The 21,717-nt window shown below is 32.2% G+C and overlaps 1 protein-coding gene across 1 annotated transcript in view; it reads right to left on the bottom strand.

Annotated features, from left to right (window-relative positions):
- Window positions 1–1,031: 1,031 nt before the first annotated feature.
- The window catches only part of LOC143249695 (myotubularin-related protein 10-like), a 78,207-nt gene continuing 57,521 nt past the window's right edge, over window positions 1,032–21,717 (bottom strand). Inside the window, exons 10-13 of the mRNA XM_076500002.1 lie at window positions 16,519–16,652; window positions 13,607–13,756; window positions 10,024–10,196; window positions 1,032–2,337 (exon numbers count right to left, since the gene is read on the bottom strand). Coding sequence (XP_076356117.1) covers window positions 1,558–2,337; window positions 10,024–10,196; window positions 13,607–13,756; window positions 16,519–16,652 — 1,237 coding nt within the window. The 3' untranslated portion in view covers window positions 1,032–1,557. The remainder of the gene's footprint in view (window positions 2,338–10,023; window positions 10,197–13,606; window positions 13,757–16,518; window positions 16,653–21,717) is intronic.

Raw genomic sequence — 21,717 nt, 5'->3', positions numbered from 1 at the left:
GGTTATCTGCTGTGTCCACTGTGGGAAATCGAATTCCTAAACTTGCCATAGACACACCTAAGGACCTTTATATGGGGATTCCAGTTGGTTACATGGGCCTTAATATGTTGTTCTGTTACTTTCTAGTGGCATCACTTGCCGTAAATAATCTGCTACCTTTATGTGTATTTTGCTCAGAGGTCACTTTTTTTTTTTTTTTTACTTTGGTTCAGTTTTAATTAAAAAACGAGATCCAAGAGAAAAACTAACTAAAGTAAAATGATTTCCTGTGTTAGGTATTCATTTCATATCACACCATTTTATCTCAGTTCCAGATTTACTGTGATCAAAACACTCAAATCTTCTTGCAGCTATGGCTTTATTGTTAGAACAGTAAAATAGTGTCATTTCATTATTTACTGATTGGTGGTAGTGGCCCTTATAAGGCCGTCTTGCATTTGGTTGCCATAGCCAGCTAGAAAAAGGAGAACATTAGCCTGATTTTTCCACTGTCTATAGAAGAACGTTTTGAGGTATTCTTTGTTAAGCTGAAGACAACCTGGTCAAAATGTTGTTCTGTCAATCAAATAGTTACTACTAATACCAGCCATTCTGAGATACATTTTGAGGTATTAACGTTAACGTAGTATTATTCTGATCATTGTCAACTATATTCACAAATGATGTTCTAAATTACTGAATGTATTTTTTGGTTAGCAAAAAGTTGCCGATCATCGAGACAATAAGCTTTTTAAAAATCCCTGAAGAAACAGTTTGCATGTTAGCCGTTTCAGGTGCAACTCTGTCAGCCGTGGCGATTTTTTTTGTGCCACCACGATATGGTTAAAACATCAATTACAACTTAATGTTTCTAAAAACTTAAACCTTACGCTATTTACACTGTCCACCACAGGGAAATGAATGCGAGATTTTTGCATCTGTGTTCCTTACACTTACACAGCTGACAGTTATGTTTTTAACTGTCATATTTAATCAGGTTTCACTCTACTATTCAACTATTCTACATTCAGAGTAAAAAGACAGAATGAAAATTAAGACAAGAATATCACCATTGTTTTATTCTCAACAATGTATTCTAGCATAATTTAAACATATTCTCCAATCTGATGAATCTTCCACACAATTTTTGGCTAGTATAAAATGGCAAACATATTTAACACTCCAACATTTAAAAAAAAATGGCTATTGCTTTATGAAGTTTTTTACCTCAGTGATAGTCATTTTTTTTATAAACTAAAAATATAGGCCCAATTTCTTGGAATTGTGGTCTGGAATTTTCCATTGTAATTTTTCTGAAAGTCAGTTTCTTACCAGTATTTTAAAAAAAATCTCAATTAAAAGTAGGTGTCTAAAAACAAAAATAAAATTTTTGTCATTAATTGAAAAACGTTTAAAAATTCATGTTTACATCTTAATAACTAGGGCATATTTGGTACATAAATTATTTGGTTTTCTTTGTATTATCATAAAAATCAGTTCACTTTAACAGCAGTTAATTTAATTTTTAACAACTAATTATTGAACATAAACTAAAGCATGCTCAATGATATTGTAAAGTCACTCATCCAGTTCTTCACCAACACCAACCACATCCACATGGAGGTAAGAACTCGAAGGAACCCTGTGAAAATGTCCCCAATCAAAGGGGCCAATTGGAGAGTACGGGAAGGATGACGTAACAATACAAGGATTATTTTTCACACCACAAGAACTGTCAGCTTCACTTCTATATAGAGTAACATCAGATGCTACACGACGGTGACGAAGATTTATAGGCTCTTGTGGCGATTCTAAAAGTTTTTGTAATGCACAGATTTCATCCCAAATAACTAAATTTTGAAGATACACAAGTGGAAGATCTCCTCCAACCACCTGAGCCAATGGTATCCAACGTAGGTAGCATTGTCTCCACAGCTGCATATTCATCACCGAAGGATCCAACTCCAATAAGTCGCATTCTCTCTTTTCTGCCTTCTTTGCAAGAGTTAATGGCTGACCACGAGATTTGAATGGACCATCGCAACCAATTGACCAAGGTCTAGAATGACTAATGCCATCTTTGGCAGTAAGAATATACAAAGGATTTTGGAAAAAAATCATGTCTTGCTTTGTAAACTGAAGAGACCAGTCCCATGCTGACTGTAGCCTATGCAATTCACAGAACTTACTATATGCATTTGCTCTTTCTCTCTGACAGTTGAAAAGAAATGTATCAAAACAACTTATGTGCACTGTGTCCCACAGATTAGTAAGGTAGGTTTCTGTGAATTCAAAGCTGGATGGAAATTGCTGGAGAATTTGCCACAAGCAATCCAGGAAAAGCAGAAACACTGGTGACTGAAACAGTTTAATGCATGTTATTAGTATACAGTTATTATGCTACTTATAAAATAAATATTAATATAGGTAGCAAGGTTATGGAGCTAATAACATAATATTAGTTCAAACATCACCATAAAAGTAAAACCAAAGTAAATGCCTGAAAGTGAATGTTGTAGCTATTAAAACAGTATATCCATCTATTTTAAAAAAACAAAATAATGAAACAGATTTTCCCACCTTCAGGATTCACCATCTCATAAATCAACATCTGAATTCATTATACACTTCAGACATAATTAAATGGACAAAATTCATAAATTACACAAGTTAAATGGGTAACTGGCACAGTCAGTTTGTCACATGAATGAAGTGTGAATGCTAGTTTAATATAGAAAAGTACCTTCAATTATCAAGTGTAAAATGTATGGTCATTTGGTATGGAAGTACTGAAGTCAAACAGTGTTACAGTAGTTTACTTATCATTACAAATCATCTTAAGAGAATATCATGCAACAAAAATCATACTTAAATAAAATAATCACAACACACAAATAAGCATAGGAAGTACCATTTTGAAAATCAGCAGATTTCCAATCATTTGGTTGCCAATAATCAGCTCAGCAATCAGTGTTCACCATTATATTATTTCTTTCCTTTCTATTATCTAATTCAGGATTCACGTGACCTATTTACAAATGTATTTGTCCTTCAAACCAGAAATAAAATATTATTATACTGATTAAATTGTATAAACTAATGCTGGTCATGATTATTAGGTGTGCATTATATCCTATATGCAGTTACCTGCAGCCACAGTATTTCACTGACCTAAACTGTAATGTTATTACTACTATTTGAAGGAAACCACAAAAATGAATAATATAATTTTAGTTTTCACGTATAAAATCGTTTGCCTACTCTTAAAAACGAATACATTTATTATATACATCTACATTAAACAAATTTTAAGTTATCTGTAATCCACATATTATTTATCATGAAGGATAATTAGTTTGTTTCTGAATTTTCAGCAAAACTACACAAGGCCTATCCACAGTAGCTGTCCCTAATTCAGCAGTGAAATACTATAGGGAAGACAGGTAGTCATCCCCACCCACTGCCAACTTTTGGGCTACTCTTATCAATGAATACTGAGATCATAAATGCTCACATGGCTGAAAGGGCAGGTATATTTGATGGAATGGAGATTTGAGCCCTCAATCCTTAGATTGCAAGTGGAGCACCCTGATCATGCTGGACGCCAAAGGATGAACTCCCTACAGGGGTGGGAACAAACAATTACCAGTTCTCAACATTTCTGAGTATTCACAAAAATACATTTCCCCTTTTACTTTGTGAACATTAGCATGGTAATAACTGGTTATAAGCTTGTGAAATAAATCAACACAGGCATAGAATTATATTGAAAATACCAGGAAACAAATTGCAAGAATTTTTTTTTTTTCAATTACAAGACTTTCCCATCCTTTCCAAAACTACAAGTACAGGTTTCTATATTCAAAATAAAACTCTTCTTTCATCTTTCCCACTAATATGTGAAATACTCTTCATATATACAGATATAAAAATTCTCTTGGAAAATTGGTTTGTGAAAGCCACCTCCTTCTGCTCAAATGAATTAAAGGAACAAGTACATATTTCAGTATATTTTTGTCATAACTAAATTTATATATGAAAAACATATCCGTTCATCTACAAGTGTATTTTGAAGCTTGCAAGTGAAGTTTGAAGCAACTCAAACAAAACTCACCTCACTCGAGGAGAATACAACTCAAGCTACCTTATATAAGGTTGTTACATGAAACTGTGCATTCCTCATTAATTCTCCAAACAAACACCAACATGGATCTTTTGCAGCTCTTTTTGTCAGTGTGTACCTTCATCTTGTGTACCCAAGCAGTCAGGTGCAATCTGACAGAGAACGAGGTGGTCAGTGCAGTCCAGATGCTGGAGGATGGCACAGCGAGTCGGTGTATCACCAAACGTTATCAATCAACTTTGTTGATGCTACCAGGAGACCAACTCTTATGGCAGGAAACCAGGTGAAGGTCGTTATCGCTGAACAACAGTGAGAGAGAACTGCTACAACATGACTATTGCTCTGCGGGACAGGTTATCTACGGCTCGGTCACTGCGAAATGACCTTCAGCATTCCACTGGAACCCGTGTGTCGACCCAAACAGTTTGCAATCGTCTACACAAAAGATGCCTTAGGGCCAGATGGCCTGCAAAAGGTATTACCCTGACAGTGCAAACTGTGCAGTCAGATTAGAGTTTGCTCATCAGCACCTGGACTGGGAACTTCGTCAATGAGCCACTGTGCTGTCAACAGACAAGAGCAGGTTCACTGTGTCTCATGATGATGTACATGTGAGAGTATGTAGTCACCGTGGAGAGCAATCTTTTGCCTCTAACATTGTGCAAGTCGACGCTTATGGAGGAGGTTCTGTTTGTTTTTTGAATTTTACACAAAGCTACTCACAGGCTATCTGCACTTGCTATCCCTAATATAGAAGTGTAAGACTAGAAGGAAGGCAGCTAATCATTACCACCCACTGTCAACTCTTGGGATACTCTTTTATCAACAAATAGTGGAATTGACTGTCACATTGTATCGCCCCCACAGCTGAAAGGTGAGCATGTTTAGTGCAACAGGGATTCGAACCTGTGACCCTCAGGTTGCGAGTCGAACGCCTTAACCTACCTGGCCATGACAGGCCTTGGAGGTTCTGTAATGGTGTGGGCATGCATATCCTTGGGTGGCCGCACGGACTTACTCATACTTGACAGGGGTGCTCTGAATGCACGACGATATATAGACGAAATTCTGTAACCCATGTCGCCAGACTGTGTATGGATTTACTTGATGAAGAAGGAATACACACTTGAGTGGCCTGCCAAATCTACAGATTTAAATCCAATTGAACATTGTTGGGATATGTTGTTGAGGCACCCTCTTTAAAAAAGTACAGGAACTCTGACAAGCCCGGGTAGACGAGTGGGCTGCCACATCCCAAGATAACGTCAACAGACCAATTTGAAGTGTGCCGAATCAGTGTCAGGAGTGTGTCACAGTCCGTGGAGGTCATACTAAATATTGAATGTTTCAAACATTTCTTGAACAAGTACATGTAAACTGTTTAAAGTATTGTTTCATATGGGATATCAGTTTTGGTGATATTGGTCATTTTTTTAAAATTTTATTTCTCCATGTTTTACCGTTCATGACACATTAAAAAATGGATATAGATGGAACTGAAATGAGGCAAATTACCTAAACAATAAAAGTATTATCACATTTGAAACACTGAGAGAAATTACATAAGAAAACATACTTGTTCCTTTAATTTTTTTAGCAGTTTACATATATTTATTAATTATAACGCAAAGTAAAAAATGAGTTTTCTACCACTGAACATGTAATCAAGTGTTAAACCTAAAACTTTCTAATTTTATTATGTCAAAAACCACCTGTACCATTAACTCTACATCAAAACATTATATCATTCTACAGTGTTTGAGGTCAATCAATAGTTTTTGTAAACTCCTCCAATGCCACTTAAAAATCAGAACATCAAATACCATAACAAAAGTAAAATGTGCTCAAGTTATAATAGTTTCTCATACAATATTGAAGTTAACAACATTGTGTACAAACTAGTGAATTAAATACAGTTTGTGTGTTAAACTATTTGAGGTCAGTTACTCTGACAGATGATTATTACTGTTTCTTAAACTGAATTAATGGTTATAATTTAGCTTGGTGTCTACTACCAAACATTCCCATATCATGGCAAAATAAATTCCAAAGTGTAAATGCTCCAAACCAATTAAATATATAATTTTAAAATGCAAAAACACAATTTCACAAAGTACTGTACTATTTTAATAACTTACACCTTAAATGACATGGTATTTCATGTACATGGTATAGAAAGTTATTTTTAAGTAACAGAAAACCATGGAAAAATTATTTTTTAAGTTCAAGGTACACACATCCTACAATCTCTTTAGGAAGTCTTTCAGGGAATTTTCAAGACAAAAAATGATTATAATGTAAAGAGCTATCACAAAAGACAGGAAGCAGAAATTACTCAAAACATCTCCTCTAAATGAAAACTTAGTGGTACCCATAAAAAAACTCTGTAGGACATCACAGAAATGAGTTTCCTTGAATGAACATACTTCGAGGATGACACCTCTGTTTCTCACAAATCTAGTCACTGTTCATGAGCATTTTAAAGCTCTGATAATGTACAGTTCCATAAAAATGAACTACAAAAATTAGTTAATGAAATAAGCCCATACTGGAATGAGTTAAACTGTGTACAGGCCTTATGAGAGGAGTGGGGGGTCCAGGAAAATATGGGATAAAGAATAACATATCATTTTCATTAGATACTTTAGGAAAAATCGCAGTACAGCAGGAAATCACTTTGCTTCAAAAAATACCTTTTTATCAAAAAAAAAAGTAAATTCTCAACATTTGGTTTCTGTCCACCAGAAAAATTCTTCATGTGCCCATGAATTTATAATGACTTCAAAAAGGGCCCCAGGGACAATTATTTCCCTGCCTCTCAATGCCTCTGAGTGTGTGCCAAAAATGATGAGAGTCTCAAGAAGACCTGAAGTGTGGTATTAATAGTGTTTTTCTGTGATTTATAAGAGATTGAAACAAAGAGAAATAACCTGAAACAAAAACTACTTTCCTCCATCAATTCCCTTTTACACTTCAGAGTTAAAAATTTACGTGTTTTTTTTTTCTTTTATTACTAACTATCCAATAACAGTCAACTGAGCTTATAGTCAATAAACTGATTACCAATGATTAAAACAATCAAATATTATCCATAAAAAAAGCTATGATTACACGATGAATCAAATCTTATTTCTGAGGTTTTATAAAATCATTACTACATTTCTTTCAAGTCAGAAAGGGAATACTACACCTTTTTAGATTAAAAGATGCAAAACTGAAAAAAAAAAAAAAAAAAAATTGTACATTTCAATTCCTTGTAATGTCCATGAAAACAACTTTAACAGAAACTGTTTGCTAAAAATTGCTTTACATTTAACCTGGAAAATTAAAGTAATTATATTGTTAAGTTTTCATACGGCAAAAATAACGAAATATACAAGACATTGAGAAAGTACAGTGGAACCCCTCTAAAGCAGCCACCTTTGGGACTGAGACAAATTGGCCTGATTAGAGGGGTTCCACTGCACATAATTAGAGATTGTGTAAACAAAAAAAGAGACTGTGATTGAATGACTGTTTTCAAGGGGAGACTGAATCAGAGGGGTTCCACTGTAAAGTCATAAACAAAGGAATTGCTATACTGTGCTCCTTAGATTGGAAGATTTATAGAAGAAATTTTGATATTTCTAAGATTGGATTGACCATTTCCATAGGGAAAGACTTTTCTAATATTCCATCCATTGTTTCTCCTGATAGAAGCAATACTTAACCAAATTGCATGAAAAGTTTCAACTAATGTAATTTCTTGATTAAATTTTATTTAAAGCTGATAAGAAACTACCTGTACTTAAACTTAATTGCTTACATTCTGGATACTGAAACATTCTTCTTGCCAAATTATGGTGGTGAAATAAGATAATTTGTTCAATTAATTGATTGCAACAACTAATATCACATGAAACAACCAATTAATGAAAATTACAACTAAAATGTATTCATGTCCCCAAATTTGTGGTTTAAATCATTACTGTTTTTGATTATTCCAACTATCTAGGTAATTGAAATATTTTCATTACAATTTCTCATTATTTGAAATTAATTAATGTCACGACTCTTAAAAATAAATAACTAATTGAAATGCTTCCGATTATTCAACACAAGTGAAGTGAAACTGAACAGAGTATAAAAATTGAGGTGAAGGCTACACATATCCAGCTATACTGGTGCATTAACCATCCAATGTCAAGGAAAGCTTGTTGTTTGTCTGTAAACACATCTCTTCCTAAATAGGTTAACCAATCCTGTTATGTTAGCTCAGTTGTCCAAAAGTCAACCAAATTCTTATTAAATTTTTCCATAAATATTTTATAACAAAATCCTTATATTAATACTTAACATACTGCTTGTTTATTACAAGCTACAAACATAACCATTTTTACTGAGAGTAAACTTGCTTTAATAAAAAGTTACAACAAGTTAATATTGACTACTCTTATTTACTAAAAAAAAATACTGATTGTTCAATAATTTGTTCATTTACCTGTATTTCTTATTAATTCATGTCTAGTAGTTTCTGACATTTTAATGCAAACCTCAACAAATATTTTCAGATCGAGAAGTTAACCTAAAAGCTCAGGAGCCAGGTATGCCTAACCTAACTTCACTACTGGTTACACCAGAAAATGGTGGCTACACTATTGCCTCAATTACCTACGACACTTGATTATGAGCTGTTTTTTCTTTTCCCCAAATTTCCTCAAAAACAATTGTTCCATTACAATTCTAGACAGTAGTTTACGTGTTTTGGAGAAATTGTCACTTGGATATCTTGGGTTTATGTGTGCAGGATCTGATGTACATTTAAATGGCAAGTTAGCTAGTTTGAGCCCTAGCATTGCCTCTTATTTTTAGCTGTTAAGACAGGAATACAAAATGTGTCTCATTTGGTTAGCTTTATTTGTTTAGTGATTAAAAGTGCATTATACAAAAACACACAAAATCCACGTTATGATTTCTGAGAGATTTCAATCAACTTCCGTCGTTGTCTGCTGTTCTATTTGCACAAACTGGATTTCTGTTTAATTATGACTAGTTTTAGATAGACAGGAAACACTAAAACCATTCAGAAATGTTCATAATTAAAAATTATTTTTCATATTACAATAACTACAATATATTGGTCCCCACCTCACTAAAATGTTAATCACTAAATATCACTGCAAACACATTGAATATCACTGCATGTTTTCTTGTCTCACAGAAAATGTGGTACTTCTCTTTATTTTTATAAGATCAGTATGAATTTTTTAATAGAATTGTACATCACTTATCAATATGTGACAAAACTTTTACTAGTATTACCATATTAAATCTAAACAGAACTGGTTTAAAAATTAAGTAAAATAAGTTTCCAATAAGTAAAATAGCCATTAAACTTCATAAAGTTAGTCTCATACAAGAATAATCAGTTAGTTTAATATGATTGATTAATGAAAAAATGATTAATTGATCAGAAATTCAATTAATCACCTAGTTTTAAGTCAAAACTATATACAAACAAGATCTAATTCAAGCTTTCACACAATAACAGTGTTAATAACAAACAAAACTAATCAAATAAATATTCAAAGTTATAGCTTTTGAGTTGAGTGGATTGTTTATTTTTTGTTTAACTGCTCATACAACCATCATCAAGTAACTGCCACTAAAACCCTGTAATTTAGCAAAGGATTCTGAATTATAACCCTTAATGTAAAATTCACCTCAAATGATGTGGAAGTAAACAATTAGATACTGTAACATATGTTAAGTTATAAAGAAATATTAATAGAAAAACATTCAATAAATAAAAGTATAGTTAGAAGCACATATAAAATTTTTGTACTTAAAGCTATTTAAGGCTTACATGCAACATAAAGACTTGGAAAGGATACTTGTTAATAAAACACATTACACTTCAGGTGTAAAAACCACAAACTCACCTTACATCCATCCTCTACTCCAAGTTGGCCAAGCCTCTCTTGAAAAGGATGTCCAAGTGCAACCCATTCTTTCTGTACCAAACATTCAAAACCATACTGAGTTCTAAAAAACGGATCTAACAAAATCTGCACCAAGCTTGAGATAACACAAGACAAGTCTCGTCCTTCCCACTCTACGAAGAGAAATACCATTCAGAGTTTCTACTTGTAGAGCAAAATACTAAATTAAAAACTGGGATCTGGAAAGTCTTGACACTATACCATTTATAACAGTGGTCCTCAAACTTTTTGTTTCTGGAATTTTCTGGATGGTTTATAGAACAACATATTTTAAAATTGTTTACAGGAGAACTATTAAAATTTATTGAAGTCCCAAAAACTGTCTGGCTACTCAGATGAGTCATCAACCCCCTCATTTAGAAATTCCTTATTTAAGAAAACTTTTATTTTTGAATGTACATTCATCTTCACTGATGTTTTACTGAATGATAGATGTTGCCCATTTGTTTGCAAATATTAGTGACCTAAAGTATGTAATATAATAAAACACAAGTTTTATTTTCTTTATTTAATACAAATTTAATTTAAAGAATGCAGCAAGTTATAACAATACTTGGCAAATTCCATAACGATAATTCTTGGGAGATAAATATATTAATGAAGCTTGCATTTCAAGAACCTCTATTTTTCACCCTGACATAAAATTTTAGAAGTCTTACACACATCTTATTCTTATGATTTCTTAGGAATATTACTTAACACTGTTTAAATATTTAAAGAAAAATTAATTAGGTTACAAATTTGAAAAGAGAAGTACTCATTTTTTACAAGAACAAAATAAAAAAAATGCATGCATTTTTGGTAGTGAAATTTGTTTGCTGTAGCAAGTTGGCATTTTTATATATTGATCTACTTTTAGTGTTTCTCCTCTTACTTTACTTATAGAACAATCTTGCTATAAGTGCTTATTAAAAACGTCTTAGCTGCTTACAGATATCTTTTTTTACCCACAAGTTCTTCTCACAAATAAGACTTTTATAATACTTGGAAAGAGTACAGCTTTGGGTTTTTTTTTGTGTAACATCTGATAACATAAATAACACTTCAGGAACAAACTGACTGCGAGTGGGAAGAGAGAAGTGCAAAGGGTAGCTAAGTGAAATTTTGTCTGTATTTGTTTTTGAATTTCGCAAAAAGTTACATAAGGACAATCTGCATTAGCCATCCCTAATTTAAGAGGGGAGCCAGCTAATCATTACCACCCACCAACAACTCTTGGGTTACTCTTTTACAAACAAATAATGGGATTGACTGTCACACTATAATGCTCCCACAGCTGAAAGAGCAAACATGTTTGGTGTGATGGGGATTTGAACCTGCAATCCTCAGATTGTGAATTGAGTGCCCTAACTACATAGCCATGCCCTGCATGAAGTTTTGTAGATCATATATGTTCATGAGAACCCATTCTGACAAACAGATTATTAATGTTGGTTTATAAAAGAATTTTCACAAGTGTGATGGTTACTTCTAGGATAAGATGGAAAGAAGGACATACAAAAGAAACTTACAGAGATACAAGAAATAAAAAGTTACTTAAGAGGAAAGCAGGTGAATGAAAGTTAATAAAAAATGATGGAAATAGAAGTAGTTAAGTTCATGTGGCACTGAAGAACAAAAATTAAACTACAGCAATAATTTAAAAATAAAAAAGCATTAAAGATAACAACAAACATCAATTTTTCAAGTTACATTTTGTTATGAATGATGAAAAATTTTCATGTTACAAGGATAAACAGTGATCATCTGTTAGAAGAAAGCTAGAGTTTATACCTTGTCTGAGTCAGGTGAACAAAATAAACATGTCACATAATTTATTCTTGCCATAGTTTAAAGAATAAACACACAAGCATATAAACTGAAGTACATATTTCAAAGTCCTTGTATTCTGCATGAAATGAACACCAAGTCATTTCAGATCTTTCTATGACTATAGAAACTATTAAAAAGAACGTCTGTAAAAATATTTAACCATATTTATACGGGACTGGTCAATACTGGAGACAGAATGTTGACTACAATTCTGAATTTAATGGAAATGTGGTAGGTTTTCAGAAAAATGTTCAAAGCCAGATGCATTAGAACAAGTATTTGTACTCAAAGATATGTCTGCAAATTAATTATATTAATCTGATTCAGACTTTGACAAGCAAGATATGTCTGTAAATTAATGATAATAATCTGACAAGTGATATGTCTGAATTGATTATGTTAATCTGACTCGGACTCTGATAAGTAGGATATGTACATAAATTAATGGATAATCAGACTTAGACTCTGATAAGTAAGATATGTCTGCAACTTGATGATATTAATCTGACTCAAACTGACAAGCAAGATATGTTTTAAATTGACAATGTTAATCTGAATCAGACTCTGACAAGTTGGAGTGAAAATCATGCATGTTCATGTAACAAATAAAATAGTTTATTGTCTGTCAGTTTGTATATTGCATTAACATAATATCTCCAACATCCTGAATGCATACCTAAAGTCTTTCAGTATTATTGTATGATGTAACTGATATTTACTCTCATCTACCCTCAACTGTCACAAAAATCAGCCAATGTAGGGTAAAGTTGACAGTTGACACCAAATACATAGTACTATGGTGAATAGCACTCTGTAAAAGGTCAACACATGCACACTTTGACCCCACCCATATGGTAAAATACATGTTCACAAAACAGAAAGTGTTAATAAAACAGTAAATCAGCACATTCAAAAATCTTGTTTCAGTAGTCCATTCAAGTATATTTTTGAAACAAGTCATAAAATATGAAATGTCATTAACACAATGCCCAGAAAATAATTAATCTACAACTCAGTCAATTAAACCCAACAGTTTCACCACTAGTGCTACTACCTTGGGGAGATTTATTGTAAAGTTCCCCATTATACTAAAGTTCAAACTGAGAGTTTGTAAAGAAGTCAGATATTGAACAAAAAGTTGTATATACCTTTGTAAAAACAGAATTTTCTCACAAATATGAGATTTAACAAACACATTGATTAAGTGTGAGAAAATAAGTTAAAATAATTAAGATAAAAAAGCAGTAATAAAACGAGTGAAAATGTTTTTACAGCTAATTACCCAATACACTATTCATTAGTTCATGTATTTAAATTTGAACTCCTTTAACTCAGAACATTTCATGACAATAAGACTATACAATCAAAGCAAATAAAAAATTAGCAGTATTTGAATGATCAGTGATGTCGAGAAACCCACTTGTTGAGAATTATATGCAAAAACGGCTCGTTTGGGTTGAGAAAATATTTTACATACGTTGTTCGCTCTTCTATGTAAAATATTTTCTCAACCCAAACGAGCCGTTTTTGCATATAAAGTATTTGAATGAATCCAGTGACTAGTTTCCTGACAGATACCACTCAATTTATAACGATTTTCTGAAATCTCACTTCTTGTAATAACAAATTTTATTTTACTAGTCAACTCAAATGTCTTTAAATAAATGTTTACTAGTTATGCTAATGAAATAAAAGTTATCTCACTGCCCACCTTTTATGATAACAGAGTCTTTTTTACAAGCCATGCTTTCAGCTATCTTTAGAGATGTTTCCAAGCATGCTGAGAGATAATGAAACCAGCGTATGGATTCGAGAGAACTGAGGTATGTTGATTCTTGTTTCCAGTAATTGTGTGCATTTTCTATGAAAAAATTAGCAGTAATACAATGTACATGTACTTGAAAGTTCAATGTTTTAAAAATTCTTATTACTAGCAGTGAAAAAAACTAATAAAGAAGGTTTTCAAATGTTTACATTATCCTGCAAATAGCTAAAAATGTTTTATAGATACAATATTTAAGTTTTGTATGATCCATAACACATGTTTCATTTCTTATTTCACACATTGTTAATACTTCAGTATATAAATGAATCAAACACTGTCACTTTCTGTTACATGAGAAATATTAATGAAGCATATTTTTATTTCATATAAATAACAAGTACATGTTTTACAGTTATAAGAACACAACATACAAGTTTTTATAACTTCAAATACATCCATGAACACAAAAACTTTCTGATTAATGTTTACAATGTAGTGACCTTTTATACAAACATAATAACTGAAATATATGACCTCTGTCCTTCATTGTTTCAATAATTTTGTAGTTTGTATTTAATATTTTTACTCAAAAATATACAGAAAGATGAATGTTTGGAACCATTACAATCAGAATGCATAATTTGAAATAGTTTCAACAACTGAGGTTAGGACATTTAGCTACACAATAAGTTCTGAATACGTGGCTTTAAAATCTTAGATAAATTAGTCTTTATACAGTTTGTCTGAGGATAAAAATAGTTTTACATTATATCCATTTCTACCCAGTGCAGATGTTACTTTGAGAATGAGCAAAATATTAAAATTAATGCCATTTCATGTTCTAAAATGTAGATTCCATGCAAGTTACTAGATCTCAGGATGAACAGACACCTAGAATACTCACACTGAAAGTGAACAGGGAGCAAAGACTGGATTCTGCAAAGATAAATATGTAGCTCATAAAGGGTATATGTCGTGCTTGATTAATCATTAAACTAAACTAGGTGAAGTGTTGTAAAACAGAAATCACATTGAAGGTGTAAAGGTATCAATGACCTGTCATATGAACATGCTGTAGGAAGAAACCAGTATGACCAGTTCATAATTAATACCTAAAAACACTGGTCAAGACACATTTACAGTGTAAAAAGAAAGAAAAAATAAGTTGGAGCATCCAAGTACAAGACCAGATTGAACAATGATAGCAAAAGAGTGCAGGTCACACAAACTAAAACAGCACAACAAATCAGAATGATACTTATCATAATGAACTCTATCCACTTCAGAAGAGTGGAACTCAAGGTCTGGCCTTACAAAAGTAAGGATGCAATCTTCTGTGCTACATGAAACATAACCCCATTGTTGTAACACTCAGTGTGAAAGATAAAAGCCTCACAGTGGAATTCAGCCAACTAACCCAAATTAAAGAATCAGCAAGATGAATATAGTGGAAGAAAATATGCCAGCACTCACACTCAACTAAAACAGTAGCAAGGTGACCAAAACATATTCAGAAAAAAACTTATCTGAAATGGATCTTGAATGAATTTATAAATCTATAGAGAAAATAGTTTGAAAATCTAGTATCTCAAAACAAGAACAACAAATGACTGTTATGAAAGAAACTGGTACAAGCAAGATAATGGTAGGTTTTGGATATAAGTAAGGAAAGGAAGAGAGGATGACAAGTGAAAATATTTTATCACCCTCTCAGGTAGAACAATAGTACATGACTTAGTGACAGCATAAATATTTCAATTATGATGTTCTGACATTAAGAGCAAGAATATGCATTGTGATGAATAGAAAAAATTATAAGCTTAAGGCTTAGAGCCAATGTGATCAAATCAACATTCTAATATGGAAGGGTTCTTACCACATTGTCATCATAAATAGCAGAAAAAAATATGGAAGAGCTTGATGAAAAGATGAAATGTAGATAAGAGAAATGCACTAGATCACTAGAAAATTTCAAACCCTTGTACAAAAATGAATTTGTGAAAAACTCAAACCAGAAAGGAATGGCACCTACACCACCACTTTCATTGATAAACTGAAAGAATGAAATATAGAAGGATTTAGCTTGTAGGTAACACTTAAAATGTTACTCCAGCAACACGGAGCAAACAACAACCTACTAAGGTAAAACAGAATACTCCATAAAGGGAAACAAAACAGCGAGAAATGTCACAAAATGGGCAGCCATAAAGTAAAAAGGAAAGGTTATCTAATGGAATGATGAAGTGGAAGAAACTGAAGCCAAGACACAATACTGGTGCAATCAGTACTACATGAGAGTTTGTTTTGTTTTCAATTTTGTGCAAAGCTACATGAGGGTTATCTGTCCCTAACTTACCAGTGCTAGACTAGAGGGAAGGCAGCTAATCATCATCACCTACTGTCACTTCTTGGGCTACTTTTTTACAAATAAATAATGGAAATTACTATCACATTTTATGCCCACAATGGCTGACAGGCTGAGCATGTTTGGTGTGAGGGGATTCAAACCTGCAACCCTCAGATTATGAGTTAAGTGCCCTAACCAGCTGGTCATGCCAAACCTATTATCTGACAGATAAAGACTTAAGAGGAAATATAAATTCAATCTTTTTTAATTACACAAAAAGAAGGTGTTAAAACTGAGTTAAATTTCTAACTTACCACATATTACTCATTCAACTTTAGTGGCTATGACCTAAAGTGAAATATTCATATAAAAATACACATGCATAGATACATTTAATCTGCAACAGTTATATAAATATTCATTCTTTCAAAAACACTTTTGCTATAGTTAAGTACAACATACATTTCCAGTAGAAAAATAAATACAGCATCAAACCAAACAAAATATTTACCTGGTTTACAAATTCCTTGAAGTTTTATGTAACTATACTGAATTTCTCGAACTGATGGACACAAATCATCTAGACTAAATAGCTGTAGACCGCTAGGTTGTGGAATTCCCTTTTTTATAGTTTCTAAAATTTGGCTTTAAAACAAAAGGAAAAATAGCTAAGAAATTATAAAAATATCACCACAAGATAATATAAATCCAACTTATTATAACATAACACAAATAAAAAGTGATGGGTGACAAAAAAAACTGTTCCTACAACATTATCATTACATAATTATCATATATATTGCAGTAACTTAGAACACAAGATAAAAAAACAGAGAAAGTGTTAACTTAAGCCTAACCGGTTAGGCCTGTTTACAGAAAACGAAGTTCACTTACTTAATGACATCACAAATTAAGCTTTCATATACAAAAATGATATAAAAGTTTGTTTCAGATTAATGTATCACAATTTACTGTAGAAGTGGTACAAAAGATTCTAACAATAATAAATTACAATGACCGAGCAAGCAACCCAGAACAACAGTGGTGTTCCATTGAGTTGTAATATACCTCCAGGTCTGAAACAAAAGGAACTGTACACAACACAAACGAATTTTACTGAAAAGGGCATACTTAAATAGGTTCTTGTATTATTCCAAGTCACTGGCATAGCTTTCATTTATAACACTTAATCTAGTTTTAGCTTTGTTCACTTTTTGATCAACGTAAAATCTCTGTTGACACATGGAGGCTATCTGAACAAAATATAAACTAAAAGTAAAGTTATATAAGGGTACTGATTTTAATGTAAAGTTGAATAACCAAATTTTCTTCCAACACATACTGGTTATTATGCTGATAGTCACTGATTTTTCATGTACACATTATATAAAATTGAGCATAAAACATTCCTTAATTATGAATGCTATAAATTGTTTGGAATTTATGCATAAATTTTAAAATACTTATTAAATTCACAAAACAAATATTAAATTTATCTACTACAATTTCTCTCTGTCTAAATATATATGTTTCATGTACTTTAATTTTTGATGAATCTTTTTTTTTTAATCAGAAAATTGAAACATTTTGTAAATGCAACAAGATATGTAGTAAACATTTTTAACATAAACATTAACATGACAAATGTGATAAGTAAAAGAAAGTGACTCCATATCCAGGACTTGGACCCAGGACAACAAGCTAACAAATATAGAATCTGCTATTGAGCTATTTGAGAGTGGAGTCTGACCTCATCACTGTTCACCTATAAGGCTTCTTAATATCATTATGGTTACAATGATCACATAACTAGTATGTTAATTTATCACAATATAACCAAAGTAGAAGAAATTCATCATTAGACATTTATTTTTAAATTCTGCTTTTGTAAATAAACTTTCACATGATGAATAAATAACTAGTGATAGGATTTAAGTACAACCCTTCAGAAAACATAGAATGGACACTGGGACATCACACTCAGTAGGTTTCTAGCAGTGGCCAATAATTATCCATTTCATTCCACACTTCTCAAGGATAGAGTTGGGTCATTCCATGTCAAATCATCCAGGGGGCTGCAGGTGACCCCTACAGAATGCCTTGAAAAAATTCACATGTGCTCATCTACCCATATAATGAAAAACTGTTAAAGATTACATCAATATCTCTAATAGTTTCTGATTTACAGCCCTGTAAAATTTAATTACTTGTTTTTTATTTTTGGCAAATTCATTTTTGGGCAACTTTGGTTGCTTAAAGCTGCAAGAGAAGATAGAAGGTGGTAGAAGGCTAAAATTTGCTACAATGGCTGAATTAATCTCACAGAATTCAAAAATGGTCTCAAACCAAGTTTATCTCTCTTAGGATTTTCATAGTGAGGCTGTAAAATCACCTGAAAACCCAAAATCATAAAAAACACTGGTTTACGTAATAAGCCATAGCTCTAAGATGTAATATGATACAAAGTTGAATTTTGTTTTCTAATTTCCTATAACATATCAGTTGATAAGTCAGGATTGTTGTAATTAAAAAGTCTATTAGATCTCCTGTAAAAAAAATTTAGCTGCATGCAACTTTTTATGATTTAGCTAAAAATAGCCGACTTCAGGCCACAGTTTGAAAATGTCACCAGTTATTCAGCCTTTTCAGATTTTTACCATATATTCTTACATGTCTGAATATGATCTACAAAAAAAATAAGGATGGTGTTCAACCTACTTTTTGAGTTATAATTTTTTAAAGTATCCTCTGACCATATTTTTTTTATTTAAAAAAAATTCAGTTCAGGTGTGTTACTGTGTGCAAATATATCCATACAGTTTTGAAAAATACCTGTCAGAATGTTATGAATCCCTCTGAAATATTCTAACCAGCCTTTCACAAAGTTAAATAATGAAGTTGTAAGAAACAAGAAAGAATTAATTCATTTCTGAACAAGTTTATTGGCATAACTAGTTAGATCACATGGCAATACAAATATATTGTGTATGCATTACAGTTATGCAGATATGGCTGAGTTTAAGATTCATATGATAAATACAAAGGTAAATCAGACACAAAAAGCACAATGCTACAACAGGGGATAACTGAGAAAGATTATAGTCACACCAACCTGCAATAATTGCGACAATGAAATGTTTCAAAAAACTGCTTTGGTGATAAATTAGCTTTAACAACATCAAATAAACATTGCTCTGTTCAGACAGCTTGAATAAATTTCTGAAATTCGAGTTTGATTATGTTGAGATCACTTTGACTTAGAACATAGTGGCGAGCACTACTGCCTTGCATAGTAGGTGCACTTATCAGACAAAGAATATATTGGAAAGGAATCCAGCTTTCATCTTTATGTGACCTTCCAGGCTATGAGAACAGTTCGTTTCTTGATTTCTTCATAAATGACACCAACACATCGGAATGTTCATCTGATCTATCTTTTATGTTTCTCATATACCATTCATGATCGTACATGCATGCCACATATTTCACTGGCTGATAATTGTCATTGCTATCATTAGATCCTATTTGAGCTGCTGCATCATCACTTTCACTGCTACTACCAACAGTTACAACTGTGTACACATTGTCATCTGATAGCCTTCCCATATACAATTTGTTGGTAGAGTGGGGAATAAAGCTATGATGTGACCTAATACCTGCCCCAGGTTTGCATTTTTCATAGCACTCAAGTAGATCAAACTATACACAATTCTGCAGGACTGATTCCAGATTGACAAGAAAGAACTGAATGCCATGAATGTGGTCCTTTGCCCAATGGTACATATCAAAGACACTTAAAATTTGATAATTTATTATTTTTCACAACCTTGATTTTTTTGAAGATCATGTTCAGAGATGTAAGAATATATGGTAAAGACTGATTAGAATATTTCAATGGGATTCATAAATTATTTCAAAATTGTATGGATATATTTGCACACAGTAATACACCTGAACTGAAATTTTTTAAAATAAAAAACGTATGGTCAGAAAATACTTTAAAAAATTATAACTCAAAAAGTAGGTTGAACACCATCTTGATTTGTTTTGTAGATCATATTCAGACATGTAAGTATATATGGTAAAAATCTGAAAAGGCTGAATAACTGGTGACATGGTCAAACTGTGAGCTGAAGTAGGGCTATTTTTAGCTAAATCATAAAAAGTTGCATGCAGCTAAATTTTTTTACAGAAGATCTAATAGACTTTTAATTACAACAATTGCTGATTTATCAACTGATATGTTATTGGAAATTAGAAAACAAAATTCAGCTTTGTATCTTATTAAGTCTTAGAGCTATGGCTTATTACATAAACCAATGTTTTTTTTACAATTTTGGGTTTTCAGGTGATTTTACAGCCTCAATATGAAAATCCTAAAAGAGAAACTTGGTTTGAGACCATTTTTGAATTCAGTGAGACTAATTCAGTCAGTTCAGCAAATTTCAGCCTTTTACTACCATTACTCTTGTAGCTTTAAGCAGCCAAAGTTGCCTGACAATGAATTAGTCAAAAACAAACAACAAACTAAATTTTACAGGGCTGTAAATTGGAAACTATTAGATAACTTGATCTAATCTTTGGCAATTTTTCATTATATGGGTAGATGAGTACATGTGCATTTTTTCAAGGCATTCTGAAGGGGTCCCCTGGAAAAGTTTCCAAAATCTGGATGATTTGACATGGAATGACCCAGTTCCCATTGTTTGGTATTATTAGTATTGTACTGAAAGACTAGTGTATAAGTAAAATATTTTCTTCTTGACACTGTAGTGTGTCTTATCTTGTGAAAGACTACTACTGAAATGAAAAATCACTTAAGATAATAAATGCCTCACACATGTTGTACTGCTGATTATAAACCAAAATATACAGTGAAGAGGAGGCCAAGATAAAGTAAGAATGTGTGAAAATATTTCCTTGGGATAATGAAATGTGAAAACAGTAAATAAGGAAAATTCACCTTCAAGTCATACACTGGTAATTTTGAAGATTGAATTATTATAAAGGAAAATTACTGTGCCAATGACTGATATTTGATTCTGAAAATCTATCAGGTAATTCAACTGTGAAAATATCTAAGCAAAAGTCATAGGCATTAAATATGGGTTTCATAAATTTCTGGTTTCAAACTAAAAGTTGTATTAATTATCTCAAATCAAAGGGATCACAACAGAGACTTGATCAACAAATGAAAATGTCATCAAAACTGCCATGCCCATGTTGCATAAAACAGTGATTTAAGACTAGATGAACATAACACAAAATGTCCACAATCTCCAGTTTATTAGTGAGCAATTTCATCTCAAATAGCTATCTAATAAGAGACATTATCCATGTGAGTTATTAACTTAGAAATACATTCTACTCCTCCATTCTACACAAACATACAATGTAATGAGAGAGAAAAAAAAGTAATTATTCTACTTTATGAAAAGCTCTGAAATGAGCAGCATTTAACATTTCACCAACTGCTACTACTGACTCTTAACTGGTACATCTGATGAAAGAGGCACAATTTTTATCAGTAAATAAAAAAATAGTTATAAGTAGACGAGATCCAACCAGCATCTCAAATTTCTTTTAAGGGGTATCTTTCACTGGTATAGCAGCAAATACAACACTTGAAACAGCAAACAGTATATAAGCCTTTGTGATTTCAGTGGAATTTGAAAACACAAAGTTCTAGCTTGCTACAATTTTCTCTTAT

Source organism: Tachypleus tridentatus, chromosome 4 (assembly GCF_004210375.1).
Source record: "Tachypleus tridentatus isolate NWPU-2018 chromosome 4, ASM421037v1, whole genome shotgun sequence".
In the NCBI taxonomy this organism is placed as follows: Eukaryota; Metazoa; Arthropoda; class Merostomata; order Xiphosura; family Limulidae; genus Tachypleus; species Tachypleus tridentatus.
The sequence above is the reverse complement of the archived record's forward strand: the minus strand, read 5'-3'. Positions and strand labels throughout refer to the sequence as shown.